Here is a 25,950-nt window from a genome sequence, read left to right as displayed (position 1 = left end):
AGGTCTAGTCGGTCTGGCTGGATTCAGGGGTCCAGCGTAGAACACCTCCAAGAGTGACGGATCTGTGTATCCTTCAGGCAATTCTCCATGAGTATTATTTCTTGCAACTGAGCTTTTGATGGAAATTGAATAGTTCAAGGTTATATACTCTGGCAAGAACCTGGTGTGCAGACAGTCTACAGGGCTGATTAAAGGTGCTGACTGTCCACCCACGGGGTAGAGGGTCCATGGGGGGGCTACATCCTATGAAAGTTGAAAAGTTTAAACAGGAAGTATGCCTGAATACCTGGTCATTCCACCTCTGTCCAGAGGGGAGCAGAAGCAGTACATGTGAGCTTTTCCTTAGAACAATATGGGATGGTTTCATTCTCTGGCACATGGTGGAGACCAGAGGTAGAGCAGGGCATGACAAACACAGTCAGTGACTGCGGCATTTGAGCTGCTATGGGATGTCTTCTCTCTGCAGATCCTCCATATATTTCAGAAGCTAAGGGGACAGGTGTCCCCGTGGGACAGACAGGGACGCTGCAGTGTGAAGCCTCTGCGGTTCCCTCGGCAGAATTCCAGTGGTACAAGGATGACAAAAGGTAAGGCTCCCTCCCCCTCCTCCCCACAAGAAGAAGAAAGCTCTTCCAGGTTCCTGCCTGATTCCACAGGGATGCAAATGGATTCCTGCCAAGTCCTCTCCTGAACTCCTCCTACCTATGAGGGAGAAACAATACACAAACAAGTGTTTTCTTGATATTAATTAACTTCAGCTATGTTTGCGATGTTGCCATGCAGAACTGGCACTCGCCCACCAACAAACCTGAGAAAAACTATTTTTTAAGGGAAGCAAAGCCTCAAAGGAAAGGCCACTAGGAGCCTGTGAGTTTTTTATAGGCCTAGAAAATAATGTGTTCTGCCTGCAGCTATTTTTAACACATTCTCAGGCTCGCATTAAGGCGTCAGGAAGGAATGCTCCAGGGCACTAAGTTAGCTGTGTCTGAGGACTCCGGTCCAGTTCCAGCCACTCTCAGGGGTGGTGCATGAAAGCATCCGTGACCCGAGTTAGCCTCCCTTTGTGCCTGGCTTGTACTTTCACTGCAGGAGAAAAGAGAGGGGCCTCTCCCATCCCCTCCTATTGTTGCAGCCGCCATCAGGATGTTTGTCATGATCACTGAAGATTGTCACCATGAGGAGTTAGCAAATGGCACGTTAGCACAGGGTTCGGTGGCTCCGGGGACCAGGCAACATGCGATTACTGTTATCAAAGAGCTATTTTCAGGTGGATGAACGGCAAATACATGTGCAAGAGCTGTCCATGGTCAGAACACATTCGTAACAATGGGGAGGGGGGCGATACAAAAAGGTCCTGAGGTGTATGTGGGGTAGAGGAGGAGGACAGAGTGACAGAGGCTCAGAAGCTGAGGGAAAGAAGCAACAAAAAGGGGAACTTTGGGAAGGAGAGCAGGTGAGCAATTCCAGGCCAGGACTCATGCCGGGAGAGACCCAGCTGCTGCCTACACGTCTCAGAACATCTCCAGTGCCTTGGGATTCTTTCCCGAAGAGACCAGGAAGTGTTCATAGCAGTGCTGCTTACAATAGCCAAGACATGGAAGCAACCTAAGTGTCCATCCACAGGTGAATGGATAAAGAAGATGTGGTACGTATATACAATGGAAGACTACTCAGACATCAAAAAGAACGAAATAATGCCATTTGCAGCAACGTGGATGCAGCTAGAGATTATCATACCAAGTGAAGTAAGTCAGACAGAGACAAATATCATATGATACCTCTTGTATGTGGAGTCTAAAAAAATGACACAAATGAACTTATCTACAAAACAGAAATAGACCCCCAGACATAGAAAACAAACTTATGGTTACCAAAGGGGGAAGGGGGGAGGGATAAATTAGGAGTCTGGGATTAACAGATACACACTACTATATATAAAATAGATAACCAACAAGGACCTCCTGTATAGCACAGGGAGCTCTACTCAATATTTTGTAATAACCTATAAAGGAAAAGAATCTGAAGAAGAATATATGTATATAAATGTATAACTGAATCGCCTTGCTGTACACCTGAAACTAATGTAACATTGTAAATCAACTATACTTCCATAAAAAATAAGTTTAAAAAAAGGGGCCGGACACCAAGAGCTCCTCCAGTCTCTGCATCAACCCCTGACTTTGCTTAGGACCAAGAGTTGCTTTAGTCAGAGGACCCATTGTGTATCATCATATTCCTTCCAAGTGAGAAGCGGAACTTTTTCATTTTTAGGTACCAATTCTGGCAGCAACTTAGGTGCGTTGTATGTGTCTAGCCCTTTTTTTTTTTTTTGCGGTACGTGGGCCTCTCACAGCTGCGGCCTCTCCCGTTGCGGAGCACAGGCTCCGGACGCGCAGGCTCAGCGGCCATGGCTCACGGGCCCAGCCGCTCTGCGGCATGTGGGATCTTCCTGGACCGGGGCACGAACCTGCGTCCCCTGCGCGGACTCTCAACCACTGCGCCACCAGGGAAGCCCTGTCTATACCATTTTGTACATGGAAGTACTGAGACAGAATGAGGAAAAGCAAACTCAGGGAGAGATAAGAAGAAGTAGCTGGCTTTCCTCCTTTTGTCTAAGAATTCAGAATCAAGCAGAAGGGAATAGTATTTTCCCAATAAATAAACATGGGTATCTTTCTTTGAAATCCTGCTTCCTCTTTCTTCCTTTTTATCCTTTCCTTTACTAAGAACAAAAGTGAGAGGTGAAGGTCCAATATCAGAAAACAAAACAAAACAAAAAACAAAAATCTATTGAGCTCCAGGGTAAATTCCTGAACTTTCCATGGCCCGGGCCTTCATGAAAATTAATCAGCCGCATCCTGTTTCTCTTATTCTCTATGGGACGAAAATGTGAGCAAAATGTAGAAGAAAGAAAATCTTAAAATACGTGGAGGAAAGGAGATTAGCCTTTAGGCAAATATGGCCAAAGGTGGGTGTAGGAAGAGAGAGCTTGCTGCTGCGTCACGGAGAGGGGGGCTGCAGGCTTCACCCAGGAGGAAAGAGCCTGGCAGCATCACCGTGGTGGGGAGCGACTTTCAGAGCCCCTGGCTCAGGCACCTCTGAGTCCTCCTCTGTCTGAGTCCTCGTGGCAGCTCCTTTTCTCTCCTTTAGTAGATTCCGCTCGGTTTCCCATTTGCTGCTCGTGTATTTATTCCCCTGTGTAAATGGGAGGGGAATGGGAGACCATTGAATGCAGTAGTCTGTCCTCCTGGCACCCAGCTCTAGAAGAGCATCTCTGCCTCTGAAGTCTTGTCACTGCCTGACCTTCCTGGGCCACTCGCAGGTCACCTCCTCCAGGCAGGTCTCCCAGGGCAGATTGCACCTGCCTGGGGGAAGACAGTTCTAACCTAGCTCACATTCCTGGTGAGCTGAGGGGATTTCTGAGGCAAATCAAAGGAGTCTATGTGATGGGGGCAGGCAGTTTGCTCAGAATTCAGGGTAGAAATCTGTCTTGACTGTGTACTAGCCACTCGACACCTGCCACCACCGTGTGTGCCATCGATCAGAGGGAGAGGGAAGGGAACCCTGTCGTTAATAAAGACCACTCATCCACAGGACTCCAGCCATTGAAAAGCATTAAGAAGCTGAAGCCTGGTAGTGACGCCGAATCCGGCCTCTGCACCCCAACACTGAAGTACATCTCAGAGACAGAGTTTGGGGTGAAGTAGAAAAGAATAGCTTTATTGCTTTGCCAGGCAAAGGGGGCCACAGCGGGCTAATGCCCTCAAAACTGTGTGTCCCGATCTGGAGTGGGTAGTGAGGAGTTTTATAGTGATGGTTCAGAGAGGGCGTGATCAGCTGGTGGACATTCTTCTGACTGGTTGGTGGGGAGCTAAGCGGGAGTCGGCATCACCGACCTTTTGGTTCCAACTGGTCTGGGGTCTACATGCTTGTGGGCAACACACAGGGGGTTTCAGTATCTGCAAAACAGCTGATGTGTATCCCTTGAGGGGGAACGAGGACCCTGCCCCAGGGCCGCACTATTGTGTATCGGCTACTCCTCCCTTGTCTCTGCATCCCCCTCCCTTCCCTGATTAGCATCTGTTTGAACCTGCCCCTTGGAACTCAGGGAAGGTCATGGAGGCTGACTGAAGTCTATTTCCTACAAACAAGCAACAGGGGACACAGAAAGGCTTTTGTGCCCAGGAGCACCACTGGTTTCGGCAGTGGTATGGGATGAGGACGTGTGTGACCACACGGAGGGTCATCCCAGAAGCTGCAAGGCGCTGCTGGGTACCGCTGGCCGCCCTCCTCTGCTTTTAGCTAAAGACATTTCCGAGCTCTCAAGCCGAACCTGCTCTGGGTAAGTGTCTCTCCCCACTGCAGAGCTGAAATCTAGTTCACAGCTTGCTTCTGATGTGAAGGCTTCCTCCCCAGCCCAGGGATGGCATCAGAATGGCAAATGGGATCAATATGCTTGGCGAGCTCAGAGAAGCCTCCTGGCAGGCGGGCTTCAGAGCCTTCTCTGCGCAGCAACCCCTGGAGGACCAGCATCTACGGAACATGCTGGAAATAGAACAGTGGTGTCTGGCCGCACAGCCGGACACCTCATTCGGTTTGGACTGTGCGCACGTTTTAATGAAGTCCCTGGACTCAGGCCGGTTCACTGCCCCTAACTTAGGAGAGACAAAGGCTCACAGATGAAAATCTACGGAATGGAAAGCAAGGCAAGTTCCTTCAACCCCACTCTGACTTCCCTGGAGACAGACGTTGGGTTAGGACTGAGGCCAAAATCCTGCTCTTCTCATCACGGTGGTCGTAAGTCTTGGCGAAGGAGAGAGCCATCCTGTCCTCCTACAGAGACGACAGCGCCTACAGATAGTGACAAAACCGCTGACATCTCTGCCAAAAACGTCCTGTGGCCCAGGGACGGGCGGGAGTTTGCAGTGTCTGACTCCACAGAAATATATTATTTCAAATAACATTTTATGGTTTACAAAGCATTTTCTCATCATTGTCCTGCTGGGCTTTACTTTCTATTTCTGCCTTGAATATTGTCTCTCTCGGTTTGATGACTCCGATACCAGCCATTTGCCCCAATTTGTGTCCCACAAGCCTGTCCCCATACGCGATCATCTTGCCATATTTTACTGTCTCCACGTCCTGCTCCAGCCAGGCCCTACGCGGGCAGCTGTCGCTGTGACCAGTTCCCGGAGATCCCCCATTCAGAAGGATGCTTTTCCCCACTAGTATTTCTGTTTCCTGTAGCACAGACTCAGCTTCTGGGCAGGGAAGTCAAATTGTTTCAGGGGAAGTAAAAGATTGGCTTAAAGCCCATTTTCCGAAATAGGGCATTCCAGAGTTTTTTGACAAGAAGAGAGCTGGTCTCATAATTTCCATGTAGACATGTAAGTTCAGTAGGAATTGCTACTAACAGCCTCCAAAGATGGAGGATGTGGCCCTACCAGCCTCTAACGTAGTTTTCTCCTTTCCCTCTCTGTCTGCCCTGTAATGGTGTCTGTGCCTGGCTGTCCTTCCCACTGACTCTCTGTGGCTTGTAGTTAGTGGCCCCGGGTGTCGGTATGAGCCCTTGTGGCACACTGGACTCCATGATGGGGTGAAACAGCTCGGGGAGACAGTCCTGGCCACGTAGGGCCTCATTCTCAGGCATCTGTAATCTCTTCCAGGCTGAGTTGCTATAATACTCTGGACAGCTCACCATTCCCAGGCCCTTCGGAGTCCCCTAACATAAAAACGATCCCCGATTCTTTAATCCTAATCACAGCCCCAAATAAGGTATTATCTGTAGAACGCCTCAAGTTCTTAAGGGATAATTTTATCACTCAGGTGCTTGGAAAAACATTGTTCTTTCAAAGCCCTCAGGTTTTCCTCCTCTTTGAAGACCGAGTTTTTCGTTTTTCCGGTTGTCATCATCGTCACCATCGTGTGTTCATCATCACCACCATCAACATCAATTACGTCCACAATTCGAGCACCTACCACACGAATCCGGTTGGGCTGAGTGCACACAGCTGGCACGTTGTATGTGTTCAAGGCACCTGCCTTCAGAGAACTTCACTCTTCATAGGGAGACGGATATCTGCATTGTGCCAGGGAACGTCTCCAGGCACACACCTAAAACAGAGAAATGCAATTATACGTGTGATTGGGGCCAACTTGTTGTGTAGTTGGATGCAAAAAAAAAATAAGTGATTATAGTGATGACAGAAAGGGGGCAGAGGGAAGGTCATTAATTCCAGAGTCTCTCTTCTTCCTTATGAGAGAAAAAAAAAAAAAAAAAAAAAAAAAAATATATATATATATATATATATATATATATAAAACCATCTCCTTTTTCTCTTTTTGGTCTGTCTTTTGTTTGTCTCAGGCTGGTTGAAGGAAAGAAGGGGGTCAAAGTGGAAAACAGACCTTTCCTCTCCAAGCTCATCTTCCTCAACGTCTCTGAACATGACTATGGAAACTACACGTGTGTGGCCTCCAACAAGCTGGGCCACACCAATGCCAGCATCACACTGTTCGGTGAGACGGAAGCCCAGGCTGGGCAACGGAAGAGGGAGGGGCGTGTGGAAGAAGGGGGCAGGAGGGAAGGGCAGCGGGGGCGTGGAAGAGAGTCAGGGGTAGTTAGGCAGGGGTGGGTGAGAAGGGCAAGAAAGGAGGAAGGAGGGGGAGAGAGAGAGAGGGAAACAGCACATGTATGAAAGTAGACACCAGGTGTCATTCCATACTAGGAAGAATCCTGGTATCAGAGAAAAGGATTTGAGGATGCTGAAGTGACGTTGCATTTTTCCCGTCTGTATCTTCTGAACTGACTGGTTATTACAGTTGGGTCTAATAGTCAAGAGCCCACAGAGGAGCATGCACTATTTCCATACTCGTTCCCTGGATGAGTGTGAAACGTTACCATTTCTGAAACTTTTTCTGGCCATTGGGACGTAAGAGAAACTGCATTGTATTTATAAAAGTAGAATCATGGGCCTTGGGATCCTGAATGCTATTAGTGCTAGAGGAAAAATTAACATAGAAAATGAGTGTTTCCCGAGTTCTCCATTTGTGTCCAAGGGTGTTGTCTGAAGGGATCTGTCCAACCAAGCCCCCATCCGGGCAGAAGTCCCATAATCATTCATGCATTAATTCATTCAGTCGCTATTTATTGAGGACTGATGTGTGCAAGGCAAACTGCTGTGCCTTCATTACATATCCGGCAACTGTACTGGCGCCAGAAACAAGGAAAGGAAGCAAGTAAACAAGCTGCCTCTTAGACCCCGATGTCTTGCACTTCTGTGGGTAGAACAGCTACACAGAAGTGAGTCTGGATGCCCGAGCCTCATCCGGCATCTGTGATGGGTTCCATCCCTGGGTAGAGGCAGATTCTCCCCACAGCCCACAGGGTTAATCTCTGGTTGCTTTGGGGGCAAACCCCTCCAGGCCCCAACAAGTTCAGTTAGCTTGGAATTTTTCGAGTCTGGTCCCACGTCCACCATGTTAACAAGCACTCTTGAATGTTACAGGGAGGGAAAGGTGAGGAAGTTAGCAGAAAATTGGCAGGAACCTAAATCCTTTTTATTCTGAAGACCCGCAGATAATTCCAGAGCTTCAAGTAGCGCCCCTCCCCCTGCCCTGCCAAATCCTCTCCATGGCGCAGTGGACCCAGCCTGCCCCGATAGCCCACCTGTGCTGCTCCACTGTCCCATCTCGATTTCCAAATCACATTCCATCCCCCTTATAAAGCCCAGCTTTATCCAGGAGGGCTGGGAAAGGGAAGCCTTGATCCCAGAGCCGCAGACCCGCATGGGCAGAGCTGTGATTAGAGTGACTGACGTGTCTCACGCCTCCCACACGGGGCCAGTCATCATGGCCCCTCACGTTTGTCAGCCTTTTGGCTTTTGGGCAGGTGTCTGTCTGCATGAACAGAAGGACCATGGTTAGGAAGGGGAAGCCCCCTCCTTCCCTTGCCTTGCAGATCCAAGGTTCCCCCTGAGTTCCCTGCTCTCCACGCATAGCCTTCCTCGTTCCTATAAACAATCTCCCTCCTCCTTTGACCTCTTTGCTCTTCCAAATCAGATGCATGAAATGGTTTTGCGATTGGCTTTATCACTGCTAATTCCCCGGCCTCTTCCCCTTAAGCCATCTAAGATGAGAAGAGAGAGAAGAAGCAAACTTTAAGAGTGAAATCCTGGCATTTGTGACAAGCAGTGCAGTGAAGCATGTACCATAAATCTGCTCCTTTCCGCAGACCCGTGTCTCGCAGTTAAAACCTCTGCCCGCATCCCCACCGGTCTGTCAGCACTCACGTCACCCTGTGTATCATTTGGGACGGTCCTACAGTTGCCAGCTTTCTGGAGTACAGGGGGCTCTCTAAAAACGTGTTAAAAACTGATAGTATGGATTCAGATAAGTGTAGAAAGCCTGGGTCCAACAAAGATGAACGGGGCCCATGTGGGAATGTTCTTTAACACAGGAGGTCTCAGAGCCTTTACACACTAAATCTCTAAGAGGGAGAAAAAGTTTGGAGCATTTTTCCAGATTTAATCAAACAGAAACCAAGTTTTTAGCCTCATTTGAGAGAGCATTTCTGAGGAGCCCATCACAGCAATGCCGCCTGGGTGACGTAGTACCACGAGGCTATGAAATCCCGCTAATGGGCAAGATGGGCGTTTCCACGGCATCAGCTCTGCTGTGGCTGGTCCACAGAGCGTGGCCCCTAAACTATTGCCACCCACTATCAGTAAGACCTCTTAACAAATATAAACGTATTAGGGAGTTTCCCATGTCATTTCCTATTATGAGAAGACTTGGCTCAGAGCCATCAAGCCGACTTGAGCAGGTTGGAAAGCAGCGTTTACTTTATGCGAATATACTTTGTGATGAAGCTCATTCTCCTGTAGCATCAGAGAGCTGGCTAAATTAGCATCATTTTGCCACCAACCTGAGCATAAGCTGTACACATGACCTGACGTTGAAAAGTGAGGGATGCTGGTGCTGGGAGATTGCCATCAGGGTCCGTATCTTTGAGGTACTTAAGCCAAAAAGGGCAGGGTTGGTCTTTCCTATCAAGAACCAGTAGGGTTCTGAGCACCTTGTCCCTAAGGTTCCAGAGGCTGCAGGGGACCAGGAGAGTTCAGCCCCTGTGATCCTGAATCACAGAGGTTCCTGGGAGGACCTTGCTCCTGCCATGGTGCTATGAGGACCAGAAATTCCTGAACTAGGTCTTCCAAAATGAAACAGTGTGGGTGTGGATGTGACACAAATCTCATCTGGAAAGGGACTTTGGTCCTGTGTTAACCACATCAGCACCCCAGCTCAGCACGCAGAGAGTCCGTGCTCCCTGCGCTGGGGTGCGTACGCATGGCCAGCCCCTCACCTTCCGACCACGGCATCCTGTGTGCATGCACCCCACCTTTCAGCGTTCCTCATGCTGCATCTTGTCCTACCACCTCTGGTTTTTGTGTCATCTTTTGTTTCTCCATCCCTCCAGAAATGTGTGTGAAAGCCAGTATACAAACTATATATGGCCAATATATAGCTACTGTATATAATATATGTGTTTGTTTTCATTTTTCTCTCCTGTATATCCCCACCTGCTTTAGAGCTAAGTGAGCCTACAAGCTCAACTTTGTTACAAGGTCAGTATCCCACCCACCCCTGCTGTCTGGGTTCTCTCCTCCCCACTTTCTCCCAGACCCCCCTCCCCACCCCCTGCCGTGCATCACCCAAGGCTCCTGTCTGTATAGGTGCTCAGTGAATGGCAGCAGAAGCTAAGGAGGTTACTGGGAGCCGATGAAACTCCAAGGATAGCCCCCTTTTCTCCGCTCACCTTGCCCACCTCCCCGGAAGGGCTAGGAGGGGAGAGGAAAGGAAAAGGCACTAACTTCTCAAAGCCCGGAGATCTGATGGAGGCAAAAGGCTGAACCAACAGGCAGAGAAGTCCACCCGCTGAGCAGTTTTCATAGCAAGAGTCCCGTTGACAGCCCAGCCATAGAAGCAGACATCCTGTGCGGGGAGATTCGGGTGGTCCTGAAGCTGCAGCAGAAGGTTCACGGGGAGGGTCTCCGGGAAAGAAAGGTGGGCGGGCGTACCTGCGGGGTCCTCGGCAGCAGTGACCTGGAGCGGGCGCCACTGAGCCCTAGTCCAGAGCCCAACTTCTGGGTGTTCTTTGCGCTTGGGTAGCTCAGGAAACATCGTTCAGACTCAATTTCCTCTTCTGTGACATAGAACTGATCTGCCTTATCTATCTGAGAGCTGTTCCAGCCTTCAACTGAGAGCATGTATTAAAAAGGCTTTGAAAATTGCCAGGTGCACGTTAGATTGTTGGAGTCCAGTCTCCGGATACAGGGACCTCCCCCTGTCACGACACAGGGGTTCATGAACTCATTTCTCAAGCCCTCTCCCCATCCCCTTTCCACCTCTTCTACTCCAAGTCCTCCCCCCATAGGACACCTGCATCTCTCACCTCTTTTTACTCAGCCCTTCACATCTTCGCAAGCTCCCTGGCCTAGCAAAAGTGATTCATTTAGACTGTGACTAAACATTTGGGCAGGAGTGGGCCCAGGCTGAGTGGTAGAATCAAACACACGCTGTGTGTGCTGTTTATGTTTTCCTCCTAAGGACCGTGCAGACCCTCAGAGAGCCCCACAGGAAGGCAGCTGTGACAACAATGACGGGCATGTCTTTTCCCACCTTCCACCTACCCCCCGATCCTTCTCATCCCACCTGTTCATCCATTCGCGTTGCACAAACAGTCATCGGACGATGGCATTAGACTTGGAAGGCGGGGGAGGGGATGGAAGAAAATGAATTATACGGGAAGCTGTTTGACATATGAGGAAGAATGCTTTTATCGTGAAATGATTCAGGGATGCATTATTCACCTTAGTGATGTAGGGCACCCTGGTGATAGACAGCAAAGGGGAAAAATGAAACAAAGAAATAGAAAAAAAGTGAGGGCAATGGAAGTGTCCAGGTTCAACTTGATCCAACTTACGTTTATCGAACCCCTGGGCGAGGCATACCCGCAGATCTCAAAGAGCGTTAGAAAAGTAGCTAAGGGCATAAATGGTAAAAGGGACGTGTGAGAGACAGGACGTAAAGCAGAACGTGCTTCACAAGGGACTCTGAGAAGGGACGCAGCTCATTCTGAGCACTGAGGTCTTTACTCTCAGGGGGAAAGTGACTTAAAACAGGGAGTGGTTGCTAAGGAGTTAGAATTCCACCGAAGGTGCCCTCAAGGGTTGGAGGGGGCACGTCCCACGCTAAAGCCAACAGTAACAAAACTGATCGGAAACAAACAAATCACTACCTGATACTGAGCATGGGACCAGGAGCAGAGGATCCACCTGCTGACGCAGAGCTGAGCTTTCTCACCTGCTCTGCTGGCCACTGAGTCTGGGGCAGGGTCTGCAGGCCAGCTCTCTACTCTGATTCTGCAATGCTCCCACCCTTCACTTTCTTGTTGGGTGCAGGGCAATGGACATTCCAAGACTTGGATTAGTGTGGTCCTCCGTGTAGCTGTTGGACTCTTGTACAGCTCAGGAGTGTTTTAGAGAAAACAGATCTCACTCCTGGGATATTTCTCTCATTCATCTCTCTCTCTCTCTCTCTCTCTCTCTCTCTTTCTCTCTCTCTCTCTCTCTCTCTCTCTCTCTCTCTCTCTCTCTCTGTGTGTGTGTGTGTGTGTGTGTGTGTGCGCGCGCGTGCGTGTGTGTTGTTTTTTCCTCCTCCTTTTCTAGCGTCCCATAGAATAGAGAGCTACCTCTTTTCTCAGGGAAATACTCCCAGGTTATGCTCCCCTCACCTCCAATGGATTTCCAGGGACAAGGAACGCTTGGCTTTAAAAGACATTCCAAGCTATTTTGCTACTTAATATCCGGATGGTCTAGAAAGATTCAGATAAGAGAATTTCACTCCTTCTCAGCATTTTCTGCCACCCTTGAAGTATTTCTCTGCTCCCTTTTTGCAAACACAACAGATTGCATGCCCCCCTCTCATATTAGTATCTGGCGGTGCAGGACGCTTGCCGTGATAACTAAGGACTCAGGGATACACCGCCATCCCTCACTCCCTACCTCACAGGCATATGTGCCAGGGGCACACTGCATACTCAGCGGCTCGGTGGCTGTTCATTTCCCATCCTCAGGTCCTTTGTCTTTTATCTCCTGGGCAAGGAGTCAGATTTAATGGTGTCAGTGGGCTGGGAAAGGTTGGCTGATTAATGCCTGCGAACCTTGCAGTGACCATCAAATCATCTTATTAAAGAAGGCGGAAGTAAGTCAGCTCTGTGCATCGGAAGGAAACAATTGCAGTGGCAGAGACGATCTGTTTTTCCCTACAGAGGATGAAAGTTAGTTAATTAAGGGCAGCCACCCAGCAGTGAGCATTTCTATGGCACGTGTGTCTAAATACAGAAGGTACCAAAAAAGATCCCTTCACGCTGTTTCTGGAAGGTTTATTTGTCCTGTATAACCATCCTGGTGTGAAACCAGCCCTGCCCCACCCATTAGAATCGGACAGCACCCCTTTGCCCACCTAGGTACTTGGATTCAGCTGGGCTTGGTGGCAGAAAGATCACTTCATGGCTTGACCAGCGATATTAACTTGGAGGCTTAAAGGGAGCAGTTCTTTCTTTGTTGTTTTTATGTTATTTTTCTTTCATTTTTTCTTTCTTTCTTTCCCACTCTATCTGGCTTCACCTTAATACATCAACAAAAAGATCACACATTTCAGGCTAGCTCTTGGTGAGAAAAATACATGCTAGGTTTGAAGGATTGTTGTTTTTGTCGATAGCCGAGGGTTAACGCAGAGCCCTGAGCTCAGGGCTCGTACACGCTTGGAGGTTCGAAGAGGCTCACACTCCCGGAAGCTGTGCCCAGTGGTGTTGGCACCTCATGACGGTAAACATGACGTAGAAACAGTTTCTACGTCTCTTCTTAGAACCAAATCACAGGGAGCGGGCTGGAGCTCAGCGGGAGGTCTCCAGTAAATGTAAAGAATGCCTTGCTTACTTTCCCTCCTCACTGCGGTGAGATACATGAGTGGCAGAGGGGTTAAAACATTGCCACCTGGAAAAGCCCAAGGTTAAGTTCTAGGAAAGTCCAGAATGAGAGTCAGATAGCCCTTTACCCATGTGGACACCAAGGCACGATGACCTTGGAGATTCACTGGGAAAGGATCTGGATGGAACAACTAAGATGGAGCTGTTTTCAGATCTTTGCCCTCACGGAAGACCACTTCTGGCTCCAGAGCACCGCAGGAGCGTGTGCTTTCACTGTATTCCTCTTCCAGATAGTTCCAACAAGCCAGACTACCAGGTAGAACCCCCCTCCCCCCTGCGTCCTCCCTCCCACAGAGCCCATCACTCTGTGGGCTGCCCTCCCTCACACGTGCCCTACTTTGCACCGCTTGTGGTTTGGGGGTGAAAGGCCGTGATGCCTTTATGCCTTCAAGCATCTCTCTGCAGACTGTCCTCCTTCCTTCCAGTCACCCTCTGTCCTGGTACAGGGAGGCTCAAGACAGTGGAGCCCGAATGAGACAATTCATGAAAACAGCCCCTGGTTAGCTACTAGGCTGGGGTTGAGGGCCCAGTAATCTCTCCAGGGGACTGTCCTTGCTAAACGCACAGCAGACAGCGTGGACCGGCACTCCTGGCTTTTCTCTACCCCCCTGACTGTGCATCAGATCTTCTCTGAGTCACCCCTTTGATCCTTGATCTTAGATCCGCCCACGGAGTGGCTTCTCAGGGTTGCTAGTGTCCACTTGGATCAAGATTTGCTTCGTATCTCAGATGCCTTTAAAGAGTAGCCTGAGAGCTTGAATGCACAGGGCCACACTCACCTGATTTTGGTCAAATGTTGTAGTCGAGTTTAGGCTGAGTTATTTCTAGGTTGTCTTTCCTTCTACATGCGAGGACCTTTGCACAGAGAATTGTATCACTTCGATGCAAAAGACTTTAATGTCATTTTCTTTTGTTGAGCTTTATTTTCCTTTATTTTAGGTATAATTGATGAGTAAAAGTATAAGATATTTAAAGTGTGCACCATGGTGATTTGATACCCCTATACACTGTGGAAGGATTTCCCACCCTCTGTATCCAGGGTGAACATGTGCAGAGGCCCCCAGCTAAAGAGGGAGGTGAAAGATGAGAGGTCATCCCGCTGCTGGCTGGTCAGCAGAACAGGCTCTGTGGATTGGCCTGAGAGCTTGAATTGGTGAGTGAGGGTGTTTCCTGGGTCAGCCAGCAGAGAGGGGCTGGTGCCCAGCATTTCCACAGGTGGGTCCCAGCAGCAGGGATGCAGGTCTTAATGCCTTAGGTTGCTCCAGAGAGAGGAAGCCCTCTGGGCCAGCTTCCTGTAGTCTGAATCTGAGAGAGGTCAGCTATCAAAGGTCTGGGCTCCTCTGGTACGTGGAAACTTGCTCCCCAGTGTTTCTGAGATGCACTGATAAATGCCAGTTAACTTTACATCTCAAACAGAACTTGGCTACCTGCATTCAGATTGCTGTAGGAGGGCCTATTTATATCAGCCAGTTTTATACTAAAGCCTGCAGACTTCAACTAATTCGAGGATAGTCTGGTGGCCAAAGAAAGAAGGTTACTCTCCAAAAAGTGTTTATTGGCTTGGGACCTCTGGCTCCATGGTACTGGCATACCCTGCTAAGACACGGTAGGGGTGCTGGCTCTCTTTGGGTCAGGGTTCCAATGTGACCATCACTCACATCCTCCCCGGCCCCCCACTCAACCTATGGCAACTGACTTCCCAGCAAGCCAGAGGGGTGCACGTCTGGGGGCTGGGCTGTGGTCAGAACAGCATGGGGGCTGGGCCGGAAGTTCAGCCTCCTTCCCCCAAACCATCAGAGGGTAAAGTGGGTGTCTCTGGCTGCTCTCTGCCTTAACAGTGGCTTGTTTTTCGTTTCTTTTAGAAGTCAAAACCACAGCTCTGACCCCTGGGAAAGGTTGGTATGCTTACTTTCCAGGCAGCTGCTGCCTTGGTGGGCTGAGGTGCCCAAGACTCTTTGCCTTCTTGCAAGATGCCTTTTCTTCTGCACTAACCCCAGGAGGCAGCCCGGTGGGAACCGCCTGACCTTGGGCCGGCCCGGTGTCAATTCAGATTAACTGTCCCCAAGGACATCTGATTCTCCCCGGGTGCCTCCCCTGCAGAAGTCTGACTTGTCTTTGCTGCCAGAACTAATGAGGACCTGTCAGTGCCCCAAATAGCTCCATGTCTGGGCCCCTCTGTTCCAGGCCCGCCTCTTTCCTTTGCACATGGATGCTCTAATGCAATGATCTTCTTAGACCTTGGCCTTGCATGCTGGCCTCTGCTTACCCCATTCTCTCTTTCTCTCTCTCTAACTTGGAGCTGGAAGGGAAGTGGCAGGAGGGAGGGGAAAGGGGAAGGAAGGGGGAGGTTCTTGGGTGAGTCACTTGGCTACAAATAAATTGCATCTTATTTGAGGCTTTCATTCCATCCAGATGTTTCCGATGGATAATTGACACTCATCACAGTTCTCCGGGACCCTAATGGTCCTGGTGATTAGTCTCTTTAGGCCTCCAGAGCTCTATAATGAGATTGAGGCAATAAAGGCATTCCACGCAGAGTGGAAGCATGGCTGGATGAAGAGCAGAGACCTCATCCGTGTGGCCAAGTCACCGGGCAGATGGGCTGCGCTGTCGCTCTGGCCAGCAAGGGCTCTGAGAGGGCCTTGTTCCAGGAGCTTGGGATCCATACCTGCCTGGACAGCAGGTCCTCCTCTCATGGCGAGCTTGCTGTGCCGGTCAGTGTGCAAGGGCCTGTGTGCTCCCCACCTTGACCCGTGCCCAGCGGGGCAGGTCCTGTGGCCTCACGCTCTGCTCTCCTCCTCGCTGGAGATGTGCGAGTTCCACAGAGCGACAGCGCCGAGTTAGTGGAAAGACAATTGTATTTGGAGACAGAAGTCAGGGGACCTTGGGGAAGTCACTTAAGGTCTCCGAGGCTGAGTTTCCACACGTTAGGGTGGGAGATAATAACCTTCATCTCCTACGTGAGGGGCTTTATGGGGCCGGAACCCCTTTCCAGTTGCAGGCCCTCCACCTAGAATTTTAACCAATATGGCTTTACTTCTGTGAATATCTTCCCTCAACCACAAGAATTTTCAGTGACTTTTATTGGAAATAGTTCGAAATAGGGGGGGAAGGGTGTTCAGACGAGAAAATGGAGGTAAAGCCAGAGGCAAGGTAGGAGAGAATGTTTTGCTTTGTTCTTGGTTTGGTTTGTGGGTTTCTTTCCAATTAGAATCTTAAGAGAAAGAAAAACAGAGACAACGTAAGCATGGACATGTAGCACAGGTCACGATGTTCTGGTTCCTCCCTTCTTTCAACAAAGGTTTATTAAATACCTGTTGGGGGCCCAGCTAGGCACAGACCCTGCCCTTATGGAGCTCACAGCATAGGGGAAGAAATGCATGTGAGACACATAAAGATAATTGTAGGACAGGGTGGTGCATATTTTAATAGTGGGATGTGTATGGTGCTGTGGAAGCAAACCAGAGTAAGTCAAGGAAGGCTGCCTGGAAGAGGTGACTGGGGCCAGAACAGAACCTGGAACAAGGAGTGCGAGTGAGTCAGGTGAAGAGCATTTCAGGCAGAAGGTGCAAGGATGGGAATTAAATAGGCTGGAAGGTACACGCTCGTGTGTGCACACGTATGTGTGGTGCCCGCCTGCTGGTGGGGGCGGGGCGCGAGGCTAAGGAGGCAGATGGCAGGCAGACTAGGAAATGCAATGTGTGTCCTACGGAGCAGCTGGGAGGTTTTGTAAAGGCTGAAGGAATCCAATCCATCAGTGGTCTGATCAGCTTGGAGACACAGACACAGCAGCCTGGAGTTGGCACAAGGAGTCAACCCGAGGGGTCCAGGCGCAGGTGGCGGAGAGCTGGTGCACGTCCTCTAAGAGGATGTGAGGAGACCCTGCCTCCGGGTTTCTCCAGGTACCACCCCTGTTTCCTCCTGCAGGCAGCTGTGTCCTGGAGGGAGGCTGGGCGGGGCAAGGGGAGGGCGCTGGGGGGGCGAGGCCAGGCTGGAAGTGGTGTCCAGGGGAGTGACAGCCCCGTGCACCCACCTTGGCCAGGAGGGTGGCCGCGGAACATCACACAGGGAGGGCCCCCGGCACACCCAGTGGCCTTTTCCTTTCTTCTCTGGGAGGAGTTCTCTGACAGGGAGCCAGGCCCCCTCCCCACGGGCTTCCTGCGTGCCTCCCAGGGCACGGGCGGAGCCGGAACAGTACAGGCGACCTGGAGCACCTGCCGCGCAAGGCCATTGCCAGGTTCCCCGGGCACTTTTGCCAGCTCCCAGCCGCCACCTGCGGGGCGTTGCAGACTCCGTGGCCGGCAGACAAGGTTCCTGACTTTCCTGAGCTGGTAATCAAGCCAGGCGCCTGCTGGGCTGTCTGCCTGCTGTGTGCATCCTTCATCCTCCTCCCTGGAGACGTCCGCTGGCCGGGCAGCCCAGAGGGGTGGAAGGCGCCAGAGGCAGAGAGCATCTCCGTGCGGGGACTGGCGATGTCCCCCTTCGCTTACCAGGAGTGGGGACGGGAGGGCTGTGTTGGGGGGGAGTGAGGAGTGGGTTTCAACGCTGTGTGAGCCAGTGTTCAGGAGAGAAAAGAGGTGAGAGAGGAGCCCTGTGTGAACAGATGCGTGTCTGTCCAGTCGCCGTGAGCCAGGCGTGCAGGATGCGTTTGGAATCGTGGAGCAGTGTGCACCTGGGGAGCGGTGCAGCCACCAACCCTCCCGTCACACTTGGAACCCAGCTGCTCCCAGGGACTCAGAACAACCTCCCTGCCTCAGAGTTGGCCTCGGGCAGAGGCAGGGGTCTCCTATAAGGATCCTGGAGTGGTCCAGAGAGGAAGGGCTTTCTCACAGGAGAGGAACAGATAACTCCTCACTCTAGAAGCCCTGGGGCTGGTTTCTCTCCGGAGATCCCAGAGACTGCTGTACACATAGCAGTGATTGAGTGTAAAGGCTAGAGTTTCTGGTGGTGGTTTATATAGAAACATAGTAGTTAGATTTCAGAAGATGCAACCAATTGAATGGTCAACAATAAGCAAGTCTGAATGGTGCTTCTCGGGGATACTCCTCTGTCACGGGTATCCCAGTGGACTGACAGAAGGAGAGCGTTCAGTTTTGTGTTGCCCAGACGTTCACCTCCCCGGCGGGGAGCAGAAGAGGCGTCTCTTGTCCTTCTCCTCAGGAGAACTTGCGCTGCCAAGAAGTTCGGGCCTTGGGAGCACTGCTGCTGGGGAGAAAGAAAATCTCCTCTACCCTTCTAGGCTCTTCTTGCCGGTCTAAAACTTAAATCGACATAAGACAGAGTAACAGGAGAAAATAAAGCAAACATTTACTAATATGTATACATGGAAGAGGCCTAGGAAAAGTGATTAACTCACCAAAATGTCCCAAACCCTCACCTTAAATACCACCTTCAGCTAAAGACAAAAGAGGATGTTGGGGGACTTCCCTGGTGGTGCAGTGGTTAAGACTCCACGCTCCCGATGCAGGGGGCCTGGGTTCGATCCCTGGTCGGGGAATAGATCCCACATGCCGCAACTAGGAGTTTACATGCTGCAACTAAGACCTGGTGCAACCAAATAAATAAATAAATGTTTTAAAAAAAAAAGGGGATGTTGGGGGTAGAGGCTTAGGACTTCAGAGGGAGGGGAGGTAATTCACATAGAGAAGGAAAGGCGGGTGTTTGGTAGACAGTGATTTCTGGGCCAGGCAGGGAGATGGACACAGAGAGGAGCAATAACTAACAGATATTGCAGCTTCGTCCCTGTCTCCACACCCAGATCACACTGTAGTTACCTATGGTGACAGCTCCCTTCCTGGTACAGGTCTTCTTTCTACATTCTTCAGGTGGTTGGGGGAAGGGCAGTTTCTCCTGAGTCTTTTGGGCCTTGACTGCTTTCAGCTGGAAGTAATCTGCATGCCAAAGAGACATTTTGGGGTGACAATTTTGCTCCCCTGCAGTTTGAACCAGGCACCAGAGACACAGAGATTGGATGACCTGGTGCATTTCAAACTCCTGTTTAGGGCTTCCCTGGTGGCGCAGTGGTTGGGAGTCCGCCTGCTGATGCAGGGGACGCAGGTTCGTGCCCTGGTCTGGGGGGATCCCGCATGCCGCGGAGTGGCTGGGCCGGTGAGCCATGGCCGCTGAGCCATGGCCGCTGAGCCTGCACGTCTGGAGCCTGTGCTCCGCAACAGGAGAGGCCACAACAGTGAGAGGCCTGCGTACCGCAAAAAAAAAACAAACTCCTGTTTAGCCACTGACCCAGAATCAGAGATTTGTCCCAAAGGTCTAAGGAATAAATCACAGGGACAGTGCTTCCAGGCCAGGACTTCTAGGACTTGGAATGATTCCATATGGAATCAAGAAGCCTGATTTGATGCTGATCTGCATTAGCCAGAAGTGTCTCCATGTCCAGCATCCGAGTCAGGCAAGCAGGTTCTGGCTTTATCCCTTCAACCCAGTGATGACATGGACTTGCGGCGGTGGGGCACCAGCTTTAAACGCCTCCGTTAAATCCAGTGCAAGAGCCTTCCAGAGTAAGTCCAGTCTGAGAAGATGCCCTGCTTCATTAGGTGCCTAATTCATCTGGGCATCCAAACTTGTGTGTACTGTTCCTGAATCATAGCTCCATTTATCAGGGGCGTTCATGGCCACGGGGCTGAGGGAGCCACAAAGCTTATGCTTCAAGTGACAGGGAAGCTGCTGGGGAATTTTACGACCTCATAGTTTTCTTGCCTCCCAAATATGGCTCCACGTCAGAGAGTATCTGTGTGCAGGTCAGGCTGGTGTGTGCCTCTTAGGAAAATATGCCATCCATCTCCCCCCCCAGCAGACACACATCATGGCACGTTCTGCATCCCAGTGTCCATGGAAATCTTCCCTTCCTCCTGTGTACACGGCCAGAGGCCACCTGTCCCTTTGCCTCATCCCCCCTCCACCTCAGGCGAGCTGGTTTGGACCTTTCAAGCATGTGATACTTCAGCGAGGTCTGCTGTTACCTGATCCAGATGGGGGAGAGGCCAAGTGCGCTGCCCTGGGACCGAGTGATGGACAGAAGGGGCACCGGGGCCAGTGCAGCAGCCGCAGGGGACAGTTGCTGTGTCCAGCGAGTCCTCTCCTGCATGACAGGAGGGTCACGTGAATGTTTAAGGTGGGCAGTGCTCGGAGGGATTGGACGATGATGCAAACAGGGCAGGGGTCTCACTTGATTGAAGTGCTGTGTAAGGTGTTGATTAACCAGCCACCTTTTCTTGAACTTGCCCCTGAGCCATGGCCTCAGCATGTTCTGACAGCAGAGGAGTAGCAGGCACCCTCACACTGTAACCTGAGGTCCCTCCTGCCCGGGTGGGCGCCCCATCACGTAGCTGTGCCCGTGGGATCAAGGCTAACGCAGCCTCTGGGTATGGAGCTGGGATGCTGGATGCTCCCAGTTGGAGGGGCCAGGCTCACGACAGGTGTGTTGTGTCTGCAGGCCCGGGCGCCATCAGCGAAGTGAGCAATGGAACGTCGAGGAGGGCTGGCTGCGTTTGGCTGCTACCTCTTCTGGTTTTGGTTTTGCACCTACTCCTCAAATTTTGATGTGAGTGCCACTTTCCCCGCCGGGGAGAAGCTGCCGTCACCACCGCCACCAACACATCAGCCACGGCGACCAAGAGCAACGCGAGCATCCCCGTTCTAAAGCAGATACAATCCCACGAAATTCAGAGCCTAAGGGGACACATTCGAGGGAGGGGAACAGAGAATACTTTGGGAAAACAGGTTGAACAAGGACATTGGAAATCGCCTTGCAGATACGTAGGTACAGCTGAGTTTTCTTTCTTTTTCCAAACGGGAAGAATGCACGCGGCTTTGGACCCACCCGCAAGCTGCATGGCGTGACCTCCGTTACCAGTCGGGCAAGGGCTCAGCCGCTCTGCCCACCACAGTGCCCCCCCACCCAAGGAAAGTTCTGGAGTCGGCCACCCCAGATTCAATCAGTCAGTAGAGAAGAACTCAGAGGGAGGCTTGCAGGCCCATTCCTGAACTGTGTCCCTATTGTGTGTGTGATGAAACGCAGCAACAAAAAGATAAATAAAAAGGAAAACTAAACAAGACAGCCTGTCAGCTACAATAATCCCACAATCAACAGTCACAAAAGATATGGTTCAACTTTTTTTTTGTTTGTTTTCATTTTACTACATGGACATCATAGATAACAAGGGATTCTGATTCATTATTAATTTTATTAATTATATTTTCTGATATGAGTCTAAAATTAGTGCAAAAAACAAGACAAAACTAAAAAAGTACACAAGTGAAAGGGGTGAAGAGAAGTATGTTTGTTAAACGTTAAACATGAATAGTATACTTCTTACTAGGTTTACAACTGGTGGACAACACACCAGGCATTAGCCACCTGGTGAGGATTTGGCAAATCCACCAAAAAAAAAAAAATTAAAATCCACACATACAATTTAACCAACATCTCCACCAGCGCTACAGATGTCCTCTTCTTCTGGCATTTACTGTAGACAATACTACACTTCTACATGCTGTTTAGAAACGGAAGGGTGACCTGCACCATATCTTGAGTTTGCTGGCGATGCTTTTTTTGATGACATATATTATACAGTATATATATACATATATTTTTTTTTTGTTAGGGTTCTAGCCATTTTCCTTCTCAGCAGGGTCCTTTCTCAGACATTACTGCATGCTGTATATGGCGTTAGCTGTGTGTTGCTCTTCTAAAAGATGATAGAGTTTACTGGTAATTGTGTAATCAGCTCCTGCCTTTTTATTTTCTTGGGTTATTCACACGTCAGAGACATTTCTAAAAAGTGAAAAGAGAAACAAAACACTTAAGGCGCAGCATCTTTTCCAGGGGCCGCTCTCAGAGGCGAGGGCGAGTGTGGGGGGCCTGGCTTCTCCGTCATGCCTTGGGCACGGACAGACAGCAAGCAGCCGGACCAACTCAGCAGTCAGTAACCACTCGCTTTAGCCCGTTATGGGAATCTCTGATGCCTTTGTGACCACTGGAGAATCGAATCCTCTTGGTTTATTTTATTTAATTTCCCACCTCTGTGTGCGTGTGTATGAAAGAGAAGAAAATGCAGTTTTTAGGAGATCTTTTCTTCCTCCCCCGAAGTCTGGGAACCAGAGGAGCCTCGGGGAGGGGTCGTGATGTGATGAGGGCAGGTGGGATTAGGGGCTGGGGGAGGGAGGGGTTGTCTCTGACTTGACATTAAAAAGTGTTCCATGTCCCTCTCTACCTGGTGTGGTACCTCATTCTCAAGTGGCGGGGGAGGGGAGCAGAGCCTGCCTGGCTCAGGTGTGAAGGAGTGGAGCGGGGTTGGGCTCTGGGTTCAGGCTACTGCTCTGTGGACCCCTCGTGGGTGGAGTGGGGCCCCCTGTGGAGCGGGCTCTGACGACAGGCAGGGCTTCGGAGAAAGCACCTTCTCCTCCATCAGAAGCACGGGAGGCGGGCCTCGTGGTGACCCCACCTCCACTGCCTTCAGGAGGTCCTGCTGTGGCCACACACCTCCCCTCATAACCTGGGCAGATGGCAAGTCCAGTTAGGGGATGGCTTTCACGTGTGATTATTTCTGGAAGGCATTAGAGTGCAGCCATAGCCCAAAAAGGCCCTGTGGGTGAGTACTGATGAATCCCCAGTCCCATCCTCCAGTGTTTGGGGGACTCTCTTCCATCCAAGCCTGCCCCCCAAACCTTGCCTCTAACTACAAGTTAGGAGAAAAGGTACAGTTTAATGCAGAATAGTTTTCAAATAATTCCAACCTGTTCTGATTGATTCCGGGAATCCAATAAGTAACTGAAGATTCACCGCGAGGCAGAAATGAGGTCCGAGCCGAATCACCCCGGGATTACCGCGCTTGTGTCCTTGGGGGCAGGTTCCACCTGGGAGGAGAAGGAAGTGTTTGGAAAGCAGTGCTTTCATTTTCAGCTGCTTCTGGAAGCACTGAGAAAATCTTGTTGACGTCATGGTTCTTTTTATTTTATACATTCTTTGTTTAAATCTTTTCCATATGGTTTATCACAGGATCCTGAATATAGTTCCCTGTGCTACACAGCAGGACCTTGTTTATCCATCCTGTATGTAATACTTTGCATCTACCAACCCCAAACTCCCAGTCCATCCCTCTCCCTCCCCCCATCCCCTTCGTGTTTCTTTGTGCCCTCTGCCCTTCCGCCCACACCACCAGGTGCCAGATTCTCCGGCTTCTTCCTGGCAGCGTGAACTGGAGTAGTCGGACCAAGCCTCGCAGATCCGGGCTGCGCTGGAGTCATTCCTTCCTTGTGTCTCAGAACTGCTAAAGGCAAGGGGCTCTGGGTCTCCTTTGAATAAAAGTGGGAGAGATTTACTAGCTTTCCTGTGATCGGAACTTCTATAGACACGGACCAGAGGAATTCCGTGCAGATCGTGGGTCACGGGAATAGAGGGAATAGAGTGGGAAAAACACCGGGAATTTCCATACCTCTAAACTTGAGCCCAGAACCCCCCTGAATAAAATGTACCAGGGCATCTGCAGACAGAGTCTTCCTGGATTTTGTCAGGACAAGAGCACAGAGTGGCAGGTAACCTCCATGTGATTCAGAGCTTTCTCTTTCAGGTTTACTAAGCATGGTTTAGTTCACCCGTCAGCATCCTCTCGGGAAGGACTGGTCTGTCCTGACCAACTGTGACATTGATGAGGAAGACTTCCTTTCACCTTTCACCTGTGCCAGTTGCATAGCCCTCCTTGTCTTGAGGCTCTTTGGAGCTCTGGGCATTCGCTAGCACGTTTCTGGTAGAACCAGCCAGCCGTGACTGCTGACTCAGCAGGTAGGAGAACTCCCTGCCCTGCCTCTGGAGGGGTTTCTTCTCCTCTCCTGTTTAGTGCAACACATAAGCCCTGATCTGCTGAATTTCAGTCTCTAAAGGGTGCCCATGAGACAGGGCCTTCAACCAGACTCAGAGTTCAATCCAGGAGGACATGGCTTTGCCAGGCACTCATAGGGGTGATTTCTAGGCTTCTCTTCTCAGGAAACGAGCTTTGGCAAGACAGCGCTCACTAGAGTAAGTAAAGAATGCATCCTGAGTAGCGTGTGCAGTTGTTTTTCATGGCACAGATGCTAATGGATGACCATTACTATGGGCCGGACTGGATTTCATACTGGACCCCTTGGTTCCAGTCAAGTTGCGGTCATACTTTAGGATTCAGCCACTACCTTTAACCTTAGGCTGTCCTTTGGGGAAACCATGCTTGAGGTTTTGCAGATTTTATCCCATAGTCGTGTGTGTGTTGGGGGGAGTACTGGTGGGGAGGTTCAAGCCCTAACCACACACTCCTAGAGAACCCCATTCATCTTCTTTCAACAGAGTATCTGTCCTTTCCCACGAGTGCAGCTGTTCTCAAGTTCCTACCATTAAGTCTTTCCGCATCAGCTCTTCTGCACTATTGGTTCAGGTGTCTGACTTGCAGCGTTGTAGTACTTGTCCAAGGACCGCCTTCTGATGAGTGGGACTCGCAGAACTGGAGCTGTCTTTGCCATCGGTGGTCCACAGATGTTCGCCTCTGTCACTGTGGATGGTGATAATGACGGTGATGATGGACAGTTCTTGTCCTTCACGCTGGAGGGAAGTTAGCAAATGAATTGACGCTGGAGTCTGATGGAGGTTCAGCACATTTCGCTGGACTGACCCCATCTTTATCTTATACCTCTGGACCGCGAGTTCGGAAGGGAAAGCAGTGACGCTAATCAATCACAGGACGGTCCCTCTAATGTGTGGGTTTGTCTGATAAAAAAATGTATCATCTGGGAACAGCAAAACGCCCACAGTTTTGTTTATTCTTACGACGGTAAACATTTGAGGTACTTATCACTAGAGGAGAAAAATCTTTGCAGGAGAGAGGTGGCCAAGTGACAGTACCCACCCCAAGAGCCTGCAGGCTCTCCTGCTACTACTGACCAAATACATGTGCACATGACAGTCCCCAGACAGACAGCTAAGAACTGAGATTGTATCTATTGAATGATTCCTCTTTCAGGCATTTTTCAACATTTTTATTTTAAACCAAATCCAGGAACTAATTTGGTTGGGAGCTTGCTCTTCGGTGCTTGAGAGGATGGAGGCGTCTCATTTGTCATCCCCATAACCGCCAAGTCAGGCCATCCTAAAACGTCAGTGCTCACCCATCTCGGCTCATAATTCAGGCGGTATTTCCGTGAGTGCCCAGCTCCGTCTTCCTCCAAGACAAGACGTGCAAGTTAGCATCCCCATGATGCGTGAGTAACAGACATCTCTGAGCTCTCTGCACCTTCATCCTCGCACTCCTCCTTCCCACAACCCCAGCTTCTCCCATCGCGTCCGTGTCATGGCTTTCTGTAGAACAGACTCCCTAATTCCTGAGCTTAAGTTAAGATTAGTGTGTGTGTCTGATGCATTTTGGGGGCATGATCCCTTATGCAGGAGGCTTCGTTTGGCTTTAGTCGTTTGAATGTTGATTTTACGCCCATGCAAGCCTCCAGATAACCTAGATATGTGCTTCTGGCATATTGTGAAGGTATGTGAGTTGATTTCCATCCTTTAGGGCTCGTTAGCATTATTCGAAAATGAATTATCCCTCGGTTGGAATATCTATTTGATTGGAACGTCCTAGAAATATACTTTGGCTATGGCCATAGCACTTACCTGGCTTCCAGTGGATCTGGTTTTTGGAATTTCTGAGTATCAGTGCAATATTTTGGAAAAGGAACAGAATTGCTAATCAGTAGAACTAGGTTTTTGTTCAGATTCTTCTACTAGCTAGCAGGGCTCCTTTTCCTTATCTTTTGTGTAAATGTTGTAATGGAAAATTACTAATCTTTTTTCTATTTTTAAAATTAAATAATCAAGTCATTTCAGATTTTAATAAGATTTCTGTAAGAAAAATTTTGGGAAGCTG

At 50.1% G+C, this 25,950-nt stretch overlaps 1 protein-coding gene across 4 annotated transcripts in view; it reads left to right on the top strand.

Moving 5' to 3' along the window:
* Positions 1 to 21,110, top strand: part of NTM (neurotrimin) — a 929,065-nt gene extending 907,955 nt beyond the window's left edge. The window contains exons 5-9 of one of the 4 annotated variants that reach the window (XM_065882593.1): positions 467 to 587; positions 6,368 to 6,519; positions 9,588 to 9,623; positions 14,911 to 14,943; positions 20,499 to 20,605. In XM_065882593.1, coding sequence (XP_065738665.1) covers positions 467 to 587; positions 6,368 to 6,519; positions 9,588 to 9,623; positions 14,911 to 14,943; positions 20,499 to 20,605 — 449 coding nt within the window. Of the gene's footprint in view, positions 1 to 466; positions 588 to 6,367; positions 6,520 to 9,587; positions 9,624 to 14,910; positions 14,944 to 20,498 lie in introns of all 4 variants that reach the window. The other 3 variants (XM_065882595.1, XM_065882594.1, XM_065882596.1) reach the window with 3 other exon arrangements.
* Positions 21,111 to 25,950: the final 4,840 nt, after the last annotated feature.

Source organism: Phocoena phocoena, chromosome 8 (genome assembly GCF_963924675.1).
Source record: "Phocoena phocoena chromosome 8, mPhoPho1.1, whole genome shotgun sequence".
In the NCBI taxonomy this organism is placed as follows: Eukaryota; Metazoa; Chordata; class Mammalia; order Artiodactyla; family Phocoenidae; genus Phocoena; species Phocoena phocoena.
The sequence above is the reverse complement of the archived record's forward strand: the minus strand, read 5'-3'. Positions and strand labels throughout refer to the sequence as shown.